General features: G+C 43.7%; 1 protein-coding gene across 8 annotated transcripts in view; it reads right to left on the bottom strand.

Moving 5' to 3' along the window:
• Positions 1–23,493, bottom strand: part of TBXAS1 (thromboxane A synthase 1) — a 396,138-nt gene that overhangs the window by 332,171 nt on the left and 40,474 nt on the right. For 5 of the 8 annotated variants that reach the window (XM_029599777.1, XM_029599780.1, XM_029599776.1 and 2 more), the window contains exon 2: positions 260–408. In XM_029599777.1, the coding sequence (XP_029455637.1) occupies positions 260–345 (86 nt within the window). In that variant the 5' untranslated portion in view covers positions 346–408. Of the gene's footprint in view, positions 1–259; positions 409–508; positions 534–2,204; positions 4,357–16,251; positions 16,277–23,493 lie in introns of those variants that run through there. The other 3 variants (XM_029599782.1, XM_029599778.1, XM_029599781.1) reach the window with 3 other exon arrangements.

The raw sequence follows: 23,493 nt of genomic DNA, 5'->3' as shown, positions 1-23,493 counted from the left end.
CTGACATTTTTTTCTGAAGCAAAGTGCTCTAAAAGACGTCAGCTGAAACACTACTTGGAAGCTGTATTTCAAAGCTGTAAAATCATCCGACCTCCAGAACTCCCTAGTGCAAACCAGAAACGGTGACTTTAGATTCACTTTGAAGCAAAACAAATACAATTACATCCGGGAGTAAACTCTAGTCCACAATCAACATAAAATTCACACAAATTAAATCAGGCCCACTAGATGGACAAACATCAATTTTGGTTCCACTCACCACGCCAGAAGGGCTATGAAGACAACAAACAGGGCAATGGTTATCAGCATGGCATTTGCTTCGAGACCAATTAACTTCAAATCCATTTCTCTCCTGTGTACGACGACAGTCTTGGGGATGTGAAGATGAAGCCACTGAGCAGCTTTAATCTGAAATAAACAGAAACCAAGTACAGTGCCTTTCAGTATAAATGTTATCTGTTCTTAAATTGTCTTTTCGCAAAAAAAAAACAAAACAAAAAACTGGAACCTTTCAGAGCAGGGTGAGTGGGAGGGAGGCAGGCAGTGTGAGGTGGTATTCAATGCTCAGAGCTCTGAGATAAATCGGCAGTGTTTGTGACAATAAATAAATATTTACATAGCTGCTGCCCCAGACCTCTGGGATTCTCAACTGAAAAAGTTGCACCAGGAAACTAGTGTATGGGTCAGTGGCATAGCCAGAACTGATTATTTGGGTCGGTTAACAAAGATGGACTGTAGACATGTAGGTCTGAACCCTACTAATTGTACTCAAATGGCTTCCTAAGTAGTCTACAATAGACCTTATATGCATGCATGAAACTTTTTAGAATATTTTAACTATTATTTCAAGCACTTACCAACATTAAAAATTCCTTATTAATCTGTATTAATTTATTTTATATTTATCAAAATTAAATAAACAAGAATATCAGGTAAAAAGCAAAGAACACAAACATCAGATCCAATCAATTATGTCATAAAACAAATATCAATGTATTCTCTCTCTCTCGAATCCTCTTTCCAGAAAGGCAGAGATCACCATCACTTCAATAAATCAGCAATAATCATAAGATTGGGTGAAGAGCAAAATTATGACAGTTCCCATTACAACCCAACATGGAAAAAAAAATTATATACAAATTCTGGAATCACTTTAAGCCAAACCCCCCCCCCCCCCCCAAAAAAAAAACAACCCACGACTCCCTCCACTGCTAAACATTTTGTGAAGTAACACAAACCCCTGCAAAAAAAAAAAAAAAAAAAATACACCTAGAAACTTGCCATACCATATCATAACAGCACTGACTCTCAGGACTCAAATAACAGCAACCATGAAAAAGCAGCAGTGCAAATACTACACCACGCCCTACTAGAATAACCTATACCACCTACTGGGATAAACCAGACTGCTACAATTTCCTACAGAGAAACTACTAGTGGATAGAGCAGTGGGAGACCAGGATTCAAATCCCCCTGCTGCTACTTGTGACCTTGGGCAAATCACTTTACCCTCCTCCATTGCCTCAAGTACAAACTTAAATTGTGAGCCCTTTGGGGGACACAGAAATAGCTACAGTACCTGAAGGTAATCCACTTTGAAGTGCCGAAAAACAGAATATAAAAATGAGTTAAATATAACAAAACAAAACAATATTGTGCCTCAGTCACACAGAGGCAGAACTCAGACCAACCCTTGCCTAATACAGAAATAAGGGACTACAATTTAGAAATAGAAACATGAAAACAAACCCTAAATAGAAAGCCTGAGAATTCAGACTGAACTGTGGAATGCTAAGGAGCAAAATACAAAATTATAAAAAAGGCACATACCCAAAGATGGCATATTCCAATTGCTAACATCTCAAAGTAATTTGTGTTTTACCTTTACTGTCTGATCTTTTTATTTTTCTAATCAGTTTTTTCCACTTTCCCCTTGTCAGACTTTTCCTAATTCTTTCTCCAGGGTCACTCTTCTCTGTTTCTTCTTACTCCCCTATCTTCTTCCCTTCCTCTCTCTCTCTCTCTCACTCACTCACACACAGGCTCGTGCTTTCTCTCAGAGACTCCTTTACACACACAAACTCTCAGTCACACACTCAGGCTCCCATTCTTTCACACACAAACACCCACACTCAGGCCCCCATTCTCAAGCACAAACACCCACACTCAGGCTCCCATTCTCACATGCACGCACCCAGCCTCACCGCCAAACCTCTTCTTCCACCACGGCTTTACTCCGGCGGGCCGCCTTCTTCGCCGCCACAGGGATAAGCTCCCATGATGGCCTTGCCTCGGCAGGGTCAGACTTCACCGCCACGGGGATGAGCTCCCATGGCAGCCTTGTTTCGATGGGGCTGGACTTCTTCACCACCATGGGGATGAGCTCCCATGAACTTCCTCTTTGCTGCTACTGAGATGAGCTCCATTGGCAGTGTTACTTTGAAGGGGGTCGGACTTGCTTCAGCCACCGTGATGATGTAGTCTGCAGTGGCCAGGCTTCTTTTGGTGTTGGGTAGCCTTGATTGGGTGGGCCGTAGCCCACCCAGGCCCACCCATGGCTACGCCACAGGTATGAGTCACTCAAATTTAGAGAAAGATAAAAAGGAAATAGGGATAATTATTTATACTGATCTAATTCCTCAACAGTATCCTACAATTTATTTTAGTCATGACCTATGGGGGAACGCTGTATTTAAATCAGCGTGTCTGGAAAGATATGTTGTGGCCAAGTCAGTGGTCCTCAAATATGGTCATTGTCTCCCCTCCCTACCCGATCCTGCAGTAGGTGTGCTTTCCAGGCTAAAAAGATATATACAAATTAACCAGATGATAATATTTTCATGAAAAAATCATTGTGAACAGCCTGAAAACCAATCTGACTGGAGGACAGCATCTCAAGAAGGAGATTTGGGAACTACTAGGATAAAGTTAATTGTTGTGGACAACATGCATCCTTTTTGCTGCAGGGGGATGGGTGTTTGTTTTTGGGGGGGTTTTTTGGTTGTTTTTTTTAAAGGCCCTTCTCACTGAGCAAACCCCTGCTTACCAGCGAAGAATCCTGTTGAAACTGCCCCAGAATGACCATGACATCCATTTCAGCAACAAGCATTCTGGATACTTAGAACAATCATACACCTGAACAGTCAGTTGATGCTATCCTAGTAGTAGTTTAGTTTTAACTCCCCGTGTGTGTAACCTCCTTCCAGTGCAGCAGTTATTAACGGGGCACACTCAGTGTACCATGGTTTAGTCCTGCAACCATGACATGGATTCTCTTATGTGGAGGCAAGGATTAACCTCCAGGTCCCAAGGCATTCAGATGATGACACAACAAGAAGACATTTAACACAAGCATGGTGTTGCAAAAATTTAAAGTGCAATTTACAGTCTCTGGCATGATAAATCCACATACAGATATTGAGAAGTCAAGGGGGTTACAGATCTTTGCTATCGCAATCTCCTGGGATCTGCTCCGCCTTTGTTTGGTGTTTTTAAAACTTGCTTGGACTGATGCTGGACTTGCAGACTCCCAGGACCTTTGTAAGTACCTGAATAGCCATTACTTGCATCTGACCTGCACGCCTTTCTCCATCCTGGATTCCTGAAACATAGCACCAAAAGGGCAGGTTTTTTTTCCTTTCATCTCTCTCCTTCCTAATGTACAATGAACGTGGGATCAGGGCCTGCTTTCCCCCATAAAAGGCAGGCCAGGGTGAGAAAGAATATTCTATATCCCACTGCTGGATCCTCAAGGAACAAATTACTTATTGAGGAGTATCAGAGAAACACTACCACACAAACTGTCCTTTGAGCCTTCTACACCCACTACAAAATATGGAGCAACAGGGTCCAAGGCAAATCTGCCCCTCTTCCCCAAACTCCACACTTCAGAGAGATGAGAGACTAGCCTTCTCTCACTCTCAGCTACTATCCTTCACTCAGAGACCAAAGAACCTTGCCTCCTTCTCCATCCCCCTTACTTCTCACCTTCGGACTAGAATGATCTTGAGCTGCTCCACACCCCGACGCTCTGCCATTCTCAATGTCTTCCACCAGGAGGTGCACCGGCTTAGTGAGCGGACCATAGGCCCATTTACGTGCGTATTTCCCAGCAGGAAGATTTTCACCTGCAACCTCTGCAGACACACATGTACCCAAGGTCTCTGCTGAGCCACTGATTTTCAAACAAAGTCCATAGGGAGTTTCTCCCTTTGAAAACTGTCTTCCTGGTCCACAGACACAAAATAGCCGCAGACCTGCAAACTCTACCCGGAGGGCTACTTCCACGGCAAGGGTTAAGGGAAATTGGATTCAAACAGCATTCCACGTGCCCTGACTTTTAGTCTAGGAAACCAATAAGCATGAGGGTAACCTGCACAGTGCAGAAGATATTGTCATAAGCTTGCTGGGCAGACTGGGAGGATTATTTGGTCCTTTTCTGCCCTCATTTCTATGCTTTCTATGAAAATTGCCCACTTCAGTAGCAAAATTTTTTTTTTTTTTTTCCAAAAACTAAAATATTTGGTGGTAGCCGATTGAACACTGTTGTATGATTTTAAGAGCAGGGAATGAGAGGAGGCTGAAAAATACAAAATGAATGATAGCGCGCCCACCAAACTATATAGTCTATGGTATTTTAGAAATATGGCTCAGAGGAAGACATGACAACAATATGGGAAGAAAGCGAAAAGACTTTCCACCAGCCCGGAATGATATCAGCCTGGAAATACGTATACTCTGGCAGAACTCTGTTTAAAATAAGATACAGATGTAATATAGACCCCAGCAGTTGCCCACACACAAATACGTTTCAGTAATGGTGCTGTCACATGTCAGGCATGGCATTCCATGACATAGTGTGTGCCATGTGTTTTGTTCATGACCTTATCGCCTTTATTTTTATTCCTAGTTTGTGCAGTTGTGGGTTATTACAGCTTGCTGTTTTTCACAATGAAAACCTGAACAAACATTTAAAAAAAAAGGGAAAGAAAACTGCATTGAAAAAAAGACGCATTTGGTCAGGATTGTCAGTTAAGGGGAGCCCCATGATGCTTTTTCAACCCGGTTTCTTTTGCCCTAACAAATGGGCCAATGTGTAAAGGGGTTTCCCCATTTTCTGTTGGGAAAATCAGTACATCCAGCCCTTAGAAACTGAAAGGCTGTTTCATGTGCAGCCCCTCCTTCACAAGGGGGGGGGGGGGGGGGGTGTCACACCTCAGAGACAGCTGAGCCCCGACAACTTCATTGCAGGGTCTTGGAAATTACATGGGTCGTGCTGGGGGGGGGGGGGGGGGGGGGGGACACGACAAAACAGCACATCCAAACCAGAATCTCATTTTAAAAAAAAATTTTTAAAACAGCATAATTGTCCCATAAAGCAAATATTACTCAAAATTATGCAACTTGAGTTGCATTCCCTTGGGTACTTCCTTCCTTCAGTCCCAACGGTAAACTTAGGGAAGTAACCACTTGCGACAAAAATTACTCACTTGCTGTACATGATCAGGAAAAACAATCCTCTGCCCATTCTCTGGGATTAGAATTCTCTTGGGTTGCCCTTCAAAGGCAGGAGCGAAAGCACCCCTGCGGACAAATTGAGTCCAAGGCAGAGTCCAGCCTCCTGTCTGCCTCTGAGGCATCCCCTCTCCGGACTCGAGTCCTACTTTTATAGTTTTACACCCTCTGGGGGCGATGCAATACAGCAGAGTTGGACACGGGTTGTATAGGCGCTAATTAATCCCCTTGTGCAATGAGGGGATTAGCGCCTCTACAATGCGCGTCCAACGTGGGGTGAATCTAATAGCGCTCATCGCATGCAAATGCATGTGAATGAGCCTATTAGCTATTCACTCCAATGCAAAAAAATAAAAATAAAAAAGTTCGTCAAGGACGCACATTTAGCGATCAAAAATTAACGCCTGCCTCTAGCAGGCGTTAATAGCTAAGCGCTCTTAAAATTAATACAGAAAAGCAGAAAAACAATCTGCTTTTCTGTACTTCCTCCTACTTAATATTGTTGCGATATTAATTCGGAGGAAAAACAAAACAAATAAAAAGTTAAAGCCAAAAAACAACAACCAGCAGTGGGGTGCAGGAAACAGATGCTCAACTGGCAAGCATCCGTTTCCTGAACCCCCCTGGCTGTGCGGCGTTTAGGAAACCGACACCAATAAACTCGGCATCGGTTTTCCTAACCGGCGGGTGCCCGACGCCGATCGGGTTCTCGTTAGCAAGGAGGCGCTAGGGGCGCACAAGCCACCCTAGCGCCTCCTTGCTAACGCGCCCCCCGCGTTAAGAAAGCGTGCGCTGACTGTTCAGCGCCCGCTTTCTGTGCATATTCATTGCATCGGCCCCTCTGTAAGGATGGACCCTCAATGTAACTCCTGCTATCACTACGGAACCTCCCACATCTGCGGCAAAAAAAACCTTGTTGGTCACACCAGATGTCACTTTAAGATTATAATGAAGCCTAATCCACCTTACACATTTCATCAGAATGCAAAAACAGGCAAAGCAGCCCAACATCCCAACTAATCTGGTAGGTGAAGGTTTTGACAGCCTGTTTGTAGCACTAGGGCCCCATCCCCTTCCAATGATCTATCTGAGCTCCATTCCCAGCAGACATAATTATGTTTGCACCAGTTCCACACTTAAGCATTCTTCGGTAAAAATTGTAATTTTTCCGTCCCGCCATTTAAAAATCCTCAGGCAAAAATCACAGACATTTATTTTCCAAGCTTGGATATTGAATTTTTTGTCATAATCCAAAAGCATTTGCTCTATTAATATTTGTCTTGTACTTCTGAGACTTGAATTCATTACTCTAATTTATTAAATTTTGAGATCAATTTCTGGAGATACCTCTGTAATCAGATTTACAAGATAGGCCTTGCAGTTATTGCACCAGCTATTCATTTATTTTATAAACATCTGTATGCTAATAAGCAGGGCTTTTTTTTTTTTCCTTTCCTTCCTAAAGGTGCCAGTACTCAGATGCAGGGCATCCTTGATGGTGGAGGAAACTGGAGCAACGGGCTCAGCTCCCCCGCATCTGGCTGCAGGGTCCAGCCACAGCATAATCCTTCCTCCCTCCCGCTAGCAGGAGGCATAACAGCAACCCTTTTACCTACCTGCTGGTGCCTCCTCTGCCAGCGTCACGGCACGGGAAAAGCACCAGTGGCAGGAGGAGGTTGAAAGAGAAGGAAAGGGGCACCACTGGCGTTTTTGCTCAGATTTTGATTCCGGAAACTTTGCCATGAGAAAATATGCACGTGCGTTGCCAATGGGAATACATTAAGTAGTTAAAAGAAGAAAAAAATATATATATAAAAAAGTGCTAACAACAGTAATTAAAAATTACTGAGTCCGGAATGGTTAATTGTCCATTTAGGTTCTGATGCTGCTCACCCCATACAGTGCTAGTGACCCACCAGTTCTGGTCCCCCTACCCTGCAGAGAACCACCCTCTGCTTCCTGCTCTGTCCCTCCCAGGCAGCAGCCTGCAATGATCGGGAGGGGGAAGGGTGAGACTGGGGCAGACAATAGAGCAGGGAAGAGTTACTCTGGACTTTAAACCAACCCAACCCCTCCCTTCCTATCATTTCCCACTGGATGATGCAGATGAGAAAAAAAAAAATGGACTATCAGTACTAAGTATCATCAAGTGCCTGCAGAAAACTAAAAGCCTTGCTAAATAAAGCAGGGCTGGAAAAAAATACTACCGAGCCAGGTAATTTGGTGACTAAACTTTGGTGCCTAGCTCTGCCCAAAGCTCAAGAGAAACTGCCATCAGCAGCTTAGGCTCCACCCCCATGTGAGAGAAACAGGGAGCAGTATAGAGGAGCCAAAACCATGAATCAGGGTGTTCCCCTGCCATTGGGTGGCTTAAAGGAGCTGAAGCCATGCCCTGGTGCAGGCCCTTGCCATTGGGCCACATAGAGAAGCCAGCACCAGAACCAAGGTCTGGGGTAGCCCCCCTGCCATTGGATGACAGAGGAATCGATGTCATCATCTGCGGCAGAACCCTGCTGCTGATCAAGGCGGAGGAGCCAGGGCAAAGAGAACCATAAGAACAAAAGATATGCCATATTGGGTCACACAGGGGTCCATCAAGCCCAGTATCCTGCCTCCAGCAGTGGCCAGTCTAAGTCACAAGTACCCACACATTATACAGATCCCATGCTACTAATGGCCTCAAGCAGTGACTATTCCCTATTGATTAAGAGCAGTTTATGGCTTCTCTTCCAGGAACTTATTCAAACCTTTTTTAAAGCCTGCAACACTAGCTGCCTTAACCACATCCTCTGGCAATGAATTCCAGAGCTTAATTGTGTATGGAGTGAAAAAGGATTTTCTGATTTGTTTTAAATGTGCTACTTGCTAACTTCATGGTGTGCCCCCTAGTCCTTGTATTATCTGAAAGGATAAAAAATCATTTCACATTTACCTGTTCAAGTCCTTTCATGATTTTGTATACCTCTATCAGGATGGAATCAAAGAGCCAGTACCAAAAATCCCCCATTCTCCATACCTGGGAACTTTTGATTTCCATTTACTCTGAGACTGTTTCATTAGTGAAGAGGGAAGGGCACAAACTTTCTCCTCCTTGTCTCTCTCACACATACACTCACTCACTTATGCTCTCGCACATTCATACTCATGCTCTACTCTCTCTCTCTCTCTCCCCCCCCCCCCCCCCCCCCCCAATCCTGGAATGCTTAAGCTGAAGCAGTAGCAGCCTCATCCTTGGAGAGGGACCACAGTCTGACACCTCCTCTTTTTCCTTTGTTTGCAGCCACAAAGGACCAGCTGACACTGTGCCTGCTTAGTGCTTCCCTTCTGCCACTGCCACCATTGCTCTCTTTGGCAGCACGGGCCCAGCTGATGCTGCTCTGCCTCCAAAGTCCTTTATTCTGGCACACAATGTCAGTGGTCCTCCTGCTCCTTAATGCCACGATGGTTTGGCCTCCTCCTTATCAGGCCCACAGCCCAACCAACACTACTTCCTCTTCTGGTTGCAGGGAAGGGGGGGTGGGGGCAGGAAGGCCCAGTGGCCACAGTCCTGCCACCAGCCTAGAGGCCCAAGGGTGCTCTACTGTGTAAAAGGTGACATCAGAGCAGGACTGGTAGCAGTAATAGGTGGCTACCCCCAAAAGTGTGCAGCTCTCAGCTGCCACCTAGTGCTTCCACTGGCCCTGACTAGTATGGCAGCCACGAGTCTATCAGCCTGGAGCTGCTTCCTGCCTCTTTCCTCTGATTGGCCCTGGTCAGCAAAATGAGCCAATCAGCAGCAAGAGGAAAGAAAACATCAGTACTCCATTGAGAAGCCCTTTCTCCCAGGGCTCCTCCTGCTGTTTCAGTCCTCACAGCACTGATCAAGGGGGTAAAGGAGAGGGGAGAAAGGAGTTTGAGTTATGGAAAGGGAGAGGCCAGATTAAGGATAGAAAAAAAGAGGTTAGCAAAATGAGAAAGAGTGGAGACTGCACGCGAGAGAGGGGGAGAGTAAGGGGAAGGAACGAGAAAAAAAAAGGAGGGGAGAGTAAGGCGTAGAGGAGAGCAAAAGTGGGGGGGATTGGGGAGAGGGCATGGAAGATGAGAAAAATAAAAGGGAGAAACAGGACAAAGGATGTCAGGAGGAGGACAGAGAGGATCCCGGATTGCAGGGAACAAAATCCAGAAAGATAATGTAGGTGGAAGGGGGATGAGGAATGGAGGAGAGTGCAGGAGGAGGTGAAAGGACAGCAGGTAGGATGAGTAGAAGGAAGGAAGAATGCTAGAGGAGACATAAAAAAAGAGAAAATATTAAAATATCCTCTGCTGAAGGAAGCAAAGTAGAAGAGAACTGGGACAGAAAAGAAAAAACAAAGAAAGGAATAGGAGGCAAATAATGAGAAAAGAGTTGCTGAGCTAGAACATCAAGCCAGACATATCAAAGAGTGGAAAACATTTTTATTATCGGACAGAGAAGATTAAGAAAGTAGTTTCCTGAAAGGGGGGGGGGGGGGAGGAGTCTGCAAAGTGACACCTCCTTCTCTGATCTCGAGCACAGCGCATAAAAGGTTTTCCAATTCTGCTGCTGCATGGGGCACTCTGGTTCCTGTGTAAGAGTGCAAGAGAACACCTTTTTTTATTTTTCTGTGTTCTTGTAATTTAAGGTTCCCTGGTACAGCTGTACTCAAATTTACCCCTTTGCTCAAATGTGCATGACAGGACTGCATAAACAAAGCTCCAGGTGGAAGTTCTGGATTAAACAAGAACATATATTAACACCACCTCCAAAAAGAACTGACAGGTTATGTGGATTCCCTAATTAAATAGCTATGCACATGGAGGGCTTAATGGTGATAATGATTTGGGAAAATATTTAGTGATTGTTTGTTTATGATGGCTTCTAGTCTGTGACGTGTGAAAAAAGTTATGCACAGGCATAAACCTCCACCAGACGAATCCCCTTTTAGTTCAGGAAGTCTGTAGAACAGAGGCCTTTGCTTTTATATAAAATAGACATATAACCAGCTGGTTAAATCAGACACACAAGAACAAAAGATCTATAATACTCTTTTTACATGATTCAAGAGCAAATCTCTTTTAGGCCCTCTAATGAAGCTGGACACAGTACTCCAGTTGTCTGTCTTTCTTTCCAGAAATAGCATGCAGCACACTGGATTTTGGGATTCCCAAAGGAAAAAAAAAAAAATTTAAAGGAGTTGCTTTACTGAAGGAATTTGTAATGAAAATATTTACAGCAACTTGTCCAGGTACTTTCTCTGCTCTTCTACAGCGATAGGGCAGGATGAAGTTACAGATCTACTCAGTGCCTTTCTCCTCTCTTTCGCTCTCACACATTCATACTCATGCTATGCTCTGCTCTACACTCTCTCTCTCCCCCATCCTGGAACGCTTAAGCTGAAGCAGTAGCAGCCTCATCCTTGGAAAGGGACCACAGTCCGACATCTCCTCTCTTATCCACATGACTTTTACTCAAACTGCTTGCAGACACCACCCACTGGAAAAATTTACACCATCAAGGTCAACTTCAGGAGACCTTGGCTACTGAAGATATCTCGCTTTGTTGCAGCAGCTCCCTGCTCCTTACTTATCACGTCAGCTCTCCCTAAAAGTCACTTTCTTTCCAATTGTCAAATGATTTGACTTCCTTATGATTAGGGACTATCCAAACTTAACAGCTGCCTTCATGGCCGTCTTGGGCCTGGCCAGGACTAGAGATGCGGCAGCGGTAGCTTTCAAAGCCCCTGAGGGGTGGGTAGAGGACTCTCAGGACTCCTTCCTCATCGAAAGCCCAAGCCCAACTCCTCACTGCTTTCAGCAAGAAAACTTCTAAATGCTTCCTTCCTCCAACAGAGACAACCTTAGACTGAACCATTGCCTTTAGAGTCTCTGCACTGCCACCTAATGGCAGAAACCACAAACTGCACTTTCTGGAACATTCTCTACACCAGGGAATGCAACTATTCTTTATTAGATCAAGTTACTCTGTAGTAGGGAAGAACAGTCTCTATACCTCTCTCTCTACAACTAATACTAGATATTTAGATATGGTGCAACAACAAACATATGGTTAGCGCCAACAGACTTCTAGATCAGGCGAGGGTACTCTTGCTCATAATTGAAATAGAGACCATTGAAGCATTAGCTCTGCCTTTCCTGTGTATAGCACTTGATGAAGGCTGAGGGTAAAGCACAGTCTCACGTCGTTGTGGCATTTATTTCAATCCATGATCCAATTGTGAACTCTCAAACTTACCTCTCTCAATAAATTGCCAAACAAGCTCTTGTGCCAGTAGTCTAGATCCAGGAATGTTCAGTGCATATTAAGCACACACCTTTACAGCAAGAGTACTAGGAGTGCCACCTCAGCCATGTCAAGCTGAGGAGGTTGATCCAGTCCCAGGGTTTTTCCCCTTGTATGCATGGAGTTGTAGCTCTGGTTTTCTTACAAAAACCAGGACTGGATCAGCCAGTTTGAGCTGACTGAAGCAAGGTGGTGTCCCCATTAAGAACTTATCATTCTCCCCTTCTTATTAGTGTTACAACAGGGGTATGCAAGAATGCTGTTCAGTAACAGAAGATGTGTTTAGCATTCAGGGGAAAAACAGAAAACAAAAATAAAACAGCATATTTCTGCTGATTCTGCAAAGACAGGCACAACTTTGCAAACCCTGTGGGTTAGTGACAATGGCATGAGCTACCACGTGACAGGCAGCAAGTTAACTACCGGCTCAAGTCCTCCATTCCTTGGATGGGCCAGGACCAGAGATGCCGAGGCAGCAGCGTTCTCAGCCCCTGAGGGATGGGCAGAGAAGAGGAAGTCAATCATCATACCAAGGTGACACCTAGTAGAAGGGGCCCCGGTGCCCAGTTGAGGACCACCACTGCGAGGACTGGACTAGTGAGTTCAGACAGGGCATAAGACGGGGGGGGGGGGGGGGGGGGGAATCCCAGGGTAATTGCGAATAAAGGCTCACGGCATCAGTTTCCAGGCCTGGTTCCCAACTGAGCTGGAAATACAGCAGGAGGAGGAGAAAACTGCCAGATCCAAGAAGAAAAAAAAAAGTTAAAACTGAAAATGAACATCCTTAGCTGCTGCTACTGTGTGAGAAAATGAAAAACTATAAATATTTACAGAGTACATATTTCAACTTTCAGAACATCTCATGCAATGATAACCAAGTCAGTGTCGATTTATTTTCCTATCTTGCCTGTATGGATGTAGTCAAATAATTCTTCTCCAAGGCAGGTCCCCATAGAATAAGCAAAAGCAATGACCAAACGCAGCAGCTCAGTGGAGTTGCGCATTGTATCAATTAGAGATGTGAATCGGAACCAGAATCGGATCCGATATCAGTTCCGATTCACATCTCTAGTATCAATAATGCCGCTGCTCTCAGGTACTAGTCAGTCAGTGGCAGACCCCGTCTCTTTGCTGCCACCAAGGTAGCCGTTAAGAATGTGTTAAAGCGGCAGGTTGAAGCAACTTCAAAACTACAACCTTTTGTTTGGAAAGGCTGCACAAACCAATGTTAAATCAGTATCCTCTTTATGTAAGGGCAACCATCTCTCGTCTCCCCAGGCATGCTGCCGAAGGTAACAGCAACAGGCAATGACAGAAGGCTGCACTCCATGGCCTTCCACTATTCTTTCAGCCAACCATGTAACTACAGCATAATAAACTGGAATGAGTTTCCATATTCAATATCTTGCTTAGCAGCAGGGGACATCGTTTTCAAAAGCTATTAATCAGGGTCAAAGGACTTTCTAAAAATTGCCCATCTTGCACACTTTCTCCGGAAGATGTTCAGGCAGGGGAAGGCAACACCACATGTATTTTTACTTCCCCACCCCCCCCCCCCCATGCATGTTTTTGCACAAAAAATATTATTTATTTATACATACACACATACATACACACATATATATATATATATATATATATATATACACATATATACATATATATATATACATATATACACACACACATATACATATACACATACATACATACAAAAAAAAAAAGTGCAACTCTCCACAGGCACTTTTTCCTTGGGCAATTTTCAAAGGGAAAATGCGTGAATACTTTCCCTTTGAAAATTGTTGCAAAATCTGTGGGTAAAAGCACCCATGGCCTTTGCATCCCTACCTGCAGAGTTGTAAAAATTATCCCATTGCTATACAATCTGCCAGCCAAGCTGAGAGGCATTGTGATGTTATAATTTCACCAGGGCACTAACAACCCTGCATCACATTCGTGCACGTTTAGAAATGGCTATAAGCTAACGCAATTATCTTCACCCCTGTCCTTGGGGGATCTCCCAGGCAGTCTGGTTTTCAGGATATCTATAATGAAAATATAATACATAATTGCACACAACAGAGGCCGTGCATGCAAATCTCTCCCCTATCCCCTTTGCAGATAACCTGCAAACTTGACTGGTCAGAGGGATCTCCACGGATCATGATTATAGGACTGAGCTAAAGGTAAGAAGGAACTAGATGTGAATCAAAAAGACTCCTCTCTACTCCATCTCCCAGTGCTACCATTTACATGGCTCTGGTTGGGTATTATCATATTTATAAAGCACAGGGCCGGTAACAAGTATAGTAGATGCCCTAAGTGGGTCTTACTCATCCTCCCCCCACTAACTCCCAGAAGCATCTGCAGCAGAATATTCCCTCATACCAGTGGCAGTGGCTCCAGCATAGCATTCGATTTTGGAGGCCATTAGCGCTGGCACAGCATCTCCCTCTCTCGCTTTCCTATCTAACCAGCAACCCCATCCCTTTAGTCCCTGCCATAGTGTCCAGCAGCTCCTCTCTCTCTCTCTCTCCATCCCCCCCCTCCCTGTCCAGCATCTCTTTCCTAATCTTCCCCTCCCCCCAGCATGCTCCTCTTTCCCTCCACTCCCTGTCCAGCATACCAGCATCACCTCAACCTTTGCCCTCTTTCCTCAGGGCCTAGCATCCTCCCCCCACCCCCACATCTCTCACAACCCCATTACCTGCTCAAGACTCTCCCTTCCCCACAGCACACTATCTCCATTCCCATAGCACCCATTTTTCAATGCCCCTCCCGCACCTGCCCAGATGTGCTCTCCCGCACTAAAAGGTACAAGGGAGAAACAGAGCACTGATGGTGGTCAGCGGACTACTGCTGGGCAAGGTGTGACAGGGAAAGAGAGGGGAGCTGGCCCCCCACCCCAGGAATAGCCAGGCTTTTGTCATCAAAGGAGAGTGTGCTGTGCTAGAGCAACCACTTAAATTGAGGAGGGGGGAGGGGAGGGGCAGCTGAGACGGGAGGGAAAGAATAGAACCCTGACTATCTACCACAGGTGAAGAAACAGTTGGCCCCAGCCAGGAACCCAAGAGATCTGCTTGATGCCAGCCGCTCAGTAGGTTGAGACCCACAAATCATTTATCTTTTTCAAGGTTGCTGTTGCTGTTTGTCAGGACTGCAGCAGCTCTTGGTAGACTACACTAGCAGAAACTTGGTATTGATGAGTGACAAGGACGGGCTGCTCCATGACCCATCCCATTGTCCAGAAAAACATCGTTCTTGAAGGACTAAACAGTACCTGTGATCCCTATGCTATATGCATGATAGTTTTGTCATTTTATTTTGATATTTCGGTCTGGTTTTAGTATTGGATTCGTACTGTTTCTATTTTTTTTGTACTGGTGTTTTTAGATGGATATAATTTGTAAATCGGTTTGATGTGGAGATGGTTGATTAGTTGTATTTTATAATGCAGTGGTGTTTGTTTTAGTGTAAACTGCTTTGATTTTAAAGAGAAAGGCAATGTATATAACAAATGAACTAAATGAAAATGTGGAAGGAAGAGTGCCTCCTTCCACATTTTAGTTTGTTATATACATTGCCTTTCTCTTTAAAATCAAAGCAGTTTACACTAAAACAAACACCACTGCATTATAAAATACAACTAATCAACCATCTCCACATCAAACCGATTTACAAATTATATCCATCTAAAAACACCAGTACAAAAAATAGAAACAGCACAAGTCCAATAATAAAACCAGAAAAAAAAATATCAAAACACAAACAAAAATGACAAAACTACATGAACCATAAAATAAATAAAACGTGGCCAGTATTAGATCATCAAGCCAATACCTGTAAGTGAAAGCCTATTTAATTTTATTTTAGGGTCTACCTCTGACTGGGGGGAGAATAACTCATGACAATTGTGAACTGTTCACTACTAATGCTATAAAACTTAAGAACATAAGAACATGCCATACTGGGTCAGACCAAGGGTTCATTAAGCCCAGCATCCTGTTTCCAACAGTGGCCAATCCAGGCCATAAGAACCTGACAAGAACCCAAAAACTAAGTCTATTCCATGCTACTGTTGCTAGTAATAGCAGTGGCTATTTTCTATGTCAACTTAATTAATAGCAGGTAATGGACTTCTCCTCCAAGAACTTATCCAATCCTTTTTTAAACACAGCTACACTAACTGCACTAACCACATCCTCTGGCAACAAATTCCCGAGTTTAAATAAATAAATAAATTAAAGAGTCTTCTATACCGATGTTAGTCGAAACATCACCTCGGTTTACATGGAACAAATGCAACGGAAATTACAAGTAACAGGAGAAGGGTAGGGGATACAAAAAACCAATAGAAGAGCAGAGAAGCATAGGAACAATTAACAAGTGAACTATAATTATTACGGCGGTTACTACCCCAAACCAAATGTGCCTGATACTTCGCTTTCGATGCATATCCAGCATGGCTCTCTGCTTCATGGCATGGGAGAGGCTGATACATCAAGCATTTCCAGCATAGCTCTCTGCTTCAACAGCAGGGGAATAAGAAAAGCTGAGGCTTCACGCATATCCAGAATAACTTCAACTGCAGGGGAGAAGAAAAAAAAAAAAAAAAAAAGGATTCGCACTCACAAAGCAGGGAGTAGCTGGCTTGTTACGGCGGTTACTACCCTAAACCAAAAGGGCCTGATACTTCACTTTCAATGCATAACCAGCATGGCTCTCCGCTTCAACGGCAGGAGAGAAGAAAAACAACCAATAGGGGCTGTATGACAGTCTGGGTAAAGGGAATAAACATGGGTGTAGCTTGCTTATTGCAGCAGTTACTACCCCTAACTAATCAAGCTAGGTATTTCACTTGGATGCAGTTCCATCACTGCTCTCTACATTAATGGTGGGGGTGGAAGGGAAATAGAACCAAGAGTTAAGAGAAAATGATAAGTATGAGAGAAAAAATGTGTGAAGCTTGCTGGGCAGACTGGATGGGCCGTTTGGTCTTCTTCTGCCGTCATTTCTATGTTTCTATGTTTATAATGTCATAAGAATAAGGTCATTATTTGTGCATTGAGTGAAATAAAACCTCTGATTAGTTTTAAATGTGCCCCATGCTAACTTCAAGGAGTGCCCCCTAGTCTTTCAATTATCTGAAAGAGTAAATAACAGATTCACATCTACCCGTTCTAGACCTCTCATGATTTTAAACACCTCTATCATATCCCCCCTCAGCCATCTCGTCTCCAAGCTAAAAAGTCCTAACCTCTTCAGCCTTTCCTCATAGGGGAGCTGTTCCATTCTCTTTATCATTTTGGTCGCCCTTCTCCATCGCAACTATATCTTTTTTGAGATGAGACGACCAGAATTGTACACAGTATTCAAGGTGCGGTCTCATCATGGAGCGATACAGAGGCATTATGACATTTTCTGTTTTATTCACCATTCCCTTTCTAATAATTCCCAACATTCTGTTTGCTTTGACTGCCGCAGCACACTGAACTGACGATTTCAATGTGTTATCCACTATGACGCCTAGATCTCTTTCTTGGGTAGGAGCTCCTAATATGGAACCCAACATTGTGTAAAGTACTTGAATCCTACCCCCCCCCCCCCATGCATTTCCTGTTGGAAAATTGCCCACCCCATCAAATTGCTCCCAAAATGTTCAAAACCAGAAAGATCACACATTGAGTTCATCCAAGACCTTACCCCCACACAAAGCTTGGTTCAGCGCATTCTAGTCATTTAAAAGTTATTGGGGGGGGGGGGGAGCAGGCAGAGAATATAAATCAAAAATCACAGACACATTTAGTACCATCTCATAAGCCTCTCGGCATATAGAACAGAGGCTAAAAACCAACATGACTCCTAAGTCTGCAGTGCAATTTAGTTGCAAGCTTAATTATCTAGTCTTCCTCTTCTGGAACATCAGAAGTGCTTAATATGTACCAGTTTCCTTCAGAGAAAATTGGCATGCAATTGCCTAATAATTTCCTTTCCAGAATATTAAATGGTGTGGTTTTCTTGGATCTGTGACTTTGCAGGGTCAACTGGCAGGAGCACTGATATTTGTTTTGTTCACAGGTACCTCCTGCAGTGTACAGAATGCCTGCTACCCATGGACACAGGTGGTGTCTATGCTGGCAATTTTATTAACGTCCCCCTATGTGACCTACCCAAAATGTATAAAATGAGGATGTTTGTTTATATGAATGTGACTTTCAAACATTATTTGGAGGTAGGGAGAATCTGGTTGGAGGGAATCTGTCATAGCAGCCTGAAAAAATGGGATGAGGGAGATTTCTCTGTAGATGGTCTGCCTTGGTAGCTCGAGGTCTCTGCTGCCACACAGATCACAACACCTAACCTGCTGGCACTGAGAAACAGGAAGTAATGTCAGGGGTAGAGCTACTGCCATGGCACAGTGCTGGGGCTATTACCCTAATTCATCACCCCCACCCCAAGAACAGCCCTGCCCTATGAAGTCTTGTTTGATTAAACTTCAAGTCCTACAGTTTAGGAATCTTAGGACTTTCTAAAGTTTGGGGAGAGGTGAAATAGTGGTGAATATTCTTTTTTGTTCAGTCATGTGTTTATTCATTTTCACACAAGCCAGACCGCTCCTGTACCAATTTAGATAAAGTAGAGTAATAGGTCTTGCCAGACGCTCATGAACTTTTGCGGTCATGTATTCAAATTGTAGTAAGTGGTGAAGGCGTTTCTTCCATTGTCTAATAGTCGCTTCCTCAGAAGAAATCCACACTGGCAATATAATTTGGGCTGCTAGCAAACAGGATTTACGAAGAAAGTTTCTTTTCATTTATGTCTTCCCACGAGTTGTCAAATAACCCTAGTAAACATACTTGAGGATTCCTTGGAATAGCCCGATTTACCATCTGCCCCAATTCCATAAGAAACCCAGACCAGAATGAGGCTATTTTCACACACTCGCCTATGTATGCAGTGAAAGAAGGAACCCCTTTCCGTAAGACATTTTAAGCATTTAATCACCCACACCCAATTAGGCCACAAATTGCCAAGTTTTGGACATATACATACAGTGTAACAATTTTATCCTGTTTCCCTTATATTTACATGTTCTGAAACACTAAATATCATCTTGTAAAATTGTTAATACATCTGGTTTGTCTAAGATTATGGAGACCTGCTTTTTCCATTTCTCCACTAGATCATCCAATAGTTTATCATTGCATATACTTTAATTCATGTTCTTCTTTCAGTAGGGCGATTCAATCTTTCTACAGAACACTTCTTTCACATCTGTAAAACTATGAAACATTCTATTATGCTCCCACACAGATTGCACACAATACTGCACCTGTAGGAAAGCATAAAAATCTTTAGAGTCTAAATTGTTACTCTCCCGTAAATCTCTAAAGCTTTGAGGGCATTAATATTGCCAATGAAGAACTGATGCACCCATATGAGCCCTTTATTCTCCCATTTCAGGAATAACTTGTCCTCTATACCTGGTGAAAATTGCAGATTACCTCTCATTGTCAAAAGTGAGGGACACCCATCCACCTTATTCAACTTGTGTTTATATAAGTAGTTCCATGCCCTACTCCCTGACCATATTAATAAACTTTGCTTAAATTGCGAGGGGACCTCAGAGTATCTGAATAACATTCCCTGGCCAATATGGAAATAATCAAGCCTTTATGAAGGCCTCTAGGGAAAAGTAATTAGAGCCCATCAGCCAGACAATCTTTTATATGCCTTAACACACAAGCTAGATTGTAATCCCTGCAAAGTGGGCAGCTCAAGCCTCCCTGCCTTCTTTACATCAAGAGGGATAAAGGAACTCTACACGCTTATGTTTACCCCACAGAAATTTCCTCAGAATTTGGTGAATTAAAGTTATATCTGATTTTTTCAGCCAGAGAGAGGGTTGTTGCATGACATACAACCATTTAGGTAGTTCCATAATTTATCAAATGTATTCTCCCAGTCTGCGATACAGGTAAAGAGGCCCAATTATTCAATTTCTGCCCCATGTATAAATGTATAATATTCACCTCATAAATTCTCTATATCTTTGGGGAAACATAATCCCCAAGTCCCTCATCTCGAATGCAATCCATTTTAAAGAACATTGACCTTTCAAGTTTTCCTGGATTCCTCTACTTATTTCCAGTGCCTCCAAATTTTTCTACATAAATGTTTAGACCCAAGAAAGCCCCAAACTCTACCTGACATCGTAGAACTCTAATGATTCTTGTGGACAGCAAAGAAACACCAGGACAGCTTCCACAAAATCAGCCACTTTAAATTCTTGAGATCCTATGGTTAAAGCCCTTCACCCACGTATCTGCCTCAATTTTCCTTTGTAACAGGTCTATTGAAATAAAATAAAAGTAGAGGCGTTAGTGGACATCCTTGCCTCACTCCACACTGAAGGGGGAAATAGTCTTAAATTTGACCATTAGTTATTATAGCTGATCTCAGGTTTTTGTATAACAAGGATATATTTAATACTATTTCCTGGCAAAAGCCATCTCTCTCCATAACCAAAAATAAAGCCACAAAACCATCAAAAGCCTTTTCAAAGTCAGATTCAACCACCACTGCTGGGCTTTTTCTTCTTTTCTTGCTTTATTCAATCCATTTTGTCATTTGATAGAGCGTTCCTTCACAAATCCTACTTGGTTTGGGGAAATAATTGCAGGAAACAAAATCTATCCACTAACATCTTTGCATCCTAGTTTAGCTGGGATAAAAGCCTACAGGAGGCAGGGTTAAGCAGTCCTTTCCTCAGATTTGCCAATACAGTGATGTAAGCTCTTGTGAATCCCTCAGGGAATTCACCCTTCATTTCAGCTTCCAAGAAAAAGTTAAGTAAAATCCCCGACACCTGGTTTAGGAGTAGTTTATTATAAAGTCAGCATTTAGTCTATCTGGCCCGGGTGCTTTGTGATTTTTACTTGTCCTAATGATATTGTAAATTTCCTGTGGTAAAATTGATTTATTGAATATTTCCAGCTGCTGCTCTGTAATTTTTGGGTAATCTAAATTCTTGAAAAACTCCTCTCGAGTTAGGCCTACCACCCTGTCTTCCATATATAATCTGTCAAATTTAATGAAATATGGCACAAATATCTTTACTTTGAGATGCCAGCTGACCTCTTATCACCTCTCAACTTTTCAATAAATGTCTTCCCCTCTACTTAAAATCGCACCATATTTGCTAGTAGTTTCCCAACCTTATTCCCAAACCAGAACAACCTCTATGCGTCACAGTGTATTGTTTTCTGAGCCCTTTGATTAAGTGAGTGTTTAAAGTGCATAGAGTGGACATATATTCTTCCCTAGAGCCGTCTGTGTTGGTCTGTGCCAACTTCTGTTTCACCTCTCTCAATTGCTATTCTAATTTAACTATTGTTCTATGTAGAGCTTTAGATTTGGCAATTATAAAAGTAGTGATTTTGCCTCTCATAACTGCTTTACTTGCTTTTCAATATAACACCATATTATCTTTATGAATAGAATTAAGTTCAAATTCTGCCCACTTATTTTGCAAATATGTTTTGAATTCTTTATCTTCTAGTAAGTGACTTGGGAACCTCCATATTCTAGGCCCTTTGGAATCAGCGGTCAACTGAAAATCAATCCAGATTATAGCATGATCTGAAACCTCAGTGGACCCAATTTCTGTCTTCAATGTTCTTAGGAAAAAGGAATCAGACTAGAATATAGTCAAACCTAGACACAGTAAAATGTGCTCTAGACCCATGGGTGTAATCCCTTGCTGTCTGGTTTTGAGTTTGCCAAATATCCATAAAATTTAGTACGTTGCATAAAAATTTTATCTCCTTATACTTTCCTCCCCCAATCTGTTGAATTGAGATCGATCTATCCATTAGAGCAGCGGTTCTCAACCGGTGCGTCGCAACACACCAGTGTGTCGCCAAGCACCGGCAGGTGTGTCGCGTGGCTCCCGGTCCCTCCCGCTGCTCTTTCTTCCCTGCTGCCGTTGCCGCCGGGCTATCAGCACGTTCAAGCCCAGCGGGAACGGCAGCGGTGCAAAAAACAACTGTGGCATCCGCAGCTGGCATTTTCTTCTTCCCGCGCCTGCATTCCACCCCCCGACCCGGAACAGGAAGTGATACGCGGTGCGCGGGAAGAAGAAAGGCCGTGCCGCGGGAATTCTTCCTTCTTGGCCGCCGGCGGCCGAAGAGTGAAGAGGACTGTGCGCCGCCGCCGGCGACCGAAGAGTGGAGAGGCCCGTGCGCTGCCGCCGAAGAATGGAGAGACCCGTGCACCGCCGGCGGGACTGAAGTCAAGAACGAAGAGACCTGTGCGCCGCTGCTGGAGGCTAAGCCGGAGGGACTGAAGAGCGGAGATTCCCTGCGCACCCCCGGAAGTCAGGTCAGCGGCAGCTGATAAGCGGAGGCCAGGCTTATTGGGGAAAACAATGAGAAGAAACTCCGTGTGTGGTAGAATGTGTGCCTGGGTGCAACTTTGTGTGTGTGTGTGGTAGAATGGGGGTGTGTGTGTGTGGTAGAATGGGGGTGTGAGTGCAGCTTTGTGTGTGTGTGTGGTAGAATGGGGGTGTGAGTGCAGCTTTGTGTGTGTGTGTGTGTGTGGTAGAATGGGTGCCTGAGTGGCAGCTTTGTGTGTGTGTATGGTAGAATGGGTGCCTGGGTGCATGAGTGAGAGCTTGTGTGTGTGTGGTACAATGGGTGCATGAGTGGCAGCTTTGTGGGTTGTGGTAGAATGGGTGCCAGGGTGCGTGAGTGGCAGTGCTTTGTGGGTTGTGGTAGAATGGGTGCCAGGGTGCATGAGTGGCAGCTTTTTGTGTGTGTGGTAGAATGGGTGCCTGGGTGCGTGAGTGGCAGTTTTTTGTGTGTGAGGTAGAATTGGTGCCTGGGTGCGTGAGTGGCAGCTTTGTGGGTTGTGGTAGAATGGGAGCAAGAACATTTGTATGTGATTGAGAGAGAGACTGGTCAGAGGTGGTGTGTTTCTATGAGAGAGAGACAGACTGGTCAGGAAGATGACTGGTGTGTGTGTGTGTGAGAGAGAGACAGACTGGTCAGTGAGGTGACTGGTGTGAGTGTGAGGAAGAGATACTAGTTAGGGAGATACTGGTCTGTGTGAGACAGAGACTGGTTGTGACTGGTTGTGGGCCCTAAGGAAGAGGACTGTGAGGACAGAGCTTCAGCAGCCACTGCTGCTTCTGGTGAGTGCTATTGGCCTGCAAGGGAAAGGAGTAGGAGAGTTGCTGGAGAGGGTAAGTAAAGGCGGCTTTTTAAGTTTATTTTTCTTGATTGACTGCCATTTTAATTATTGGGTATTATGTGATGTGTCTGCTGTTTTGAAATATTTTATTGATATTTGGACAATTTTTAATAATTTTTATGAGTTTTTAATTGTTGGATGTTATTCTGTTCATCAGTTGTTTTGTAACATTTATTAGTATAGTTTTACAATTATTTCTAAGTAGGTATCTATCTATAGCAGCTTGGCTTACTCTGTTTTCCTAATAGGAGGTGTATTAGTGTTTAGGGCCTGGTTAAATATTTGTAGTGGTAAATTACTGTCTTTTCATAAGGAGGGGTATTGTGCCTGCCAGTAAAGAGAGTTTGTTTTGCTTTTACTGAGATGTCATCAGAACCAGAATATATTTTTTTGTATGGCGAGTTGTACAGGGTAATGCCCTAGATCTG

The sequence above is a fragment of the Rhinatrema bivittatum genome, chromosome 4, assembly GCF_901001135.1.
Source record: "Rhinatrema bivittatum chromosome 4, aRhiBiv1.1, whole genome shotgun sequence".
Classification (NCBI taxonomy): Eukaryota; Metazoa; Chordata; class Amphibia; order Gymnophiona; family Rhinatrematidae; genus Rhinatrema; species Rhinatrema bivittatum.
Note: the sequence above shows the minus strand (reverse complement) of the source record. Positions and strands in the feature narration are given on the sequence as shown.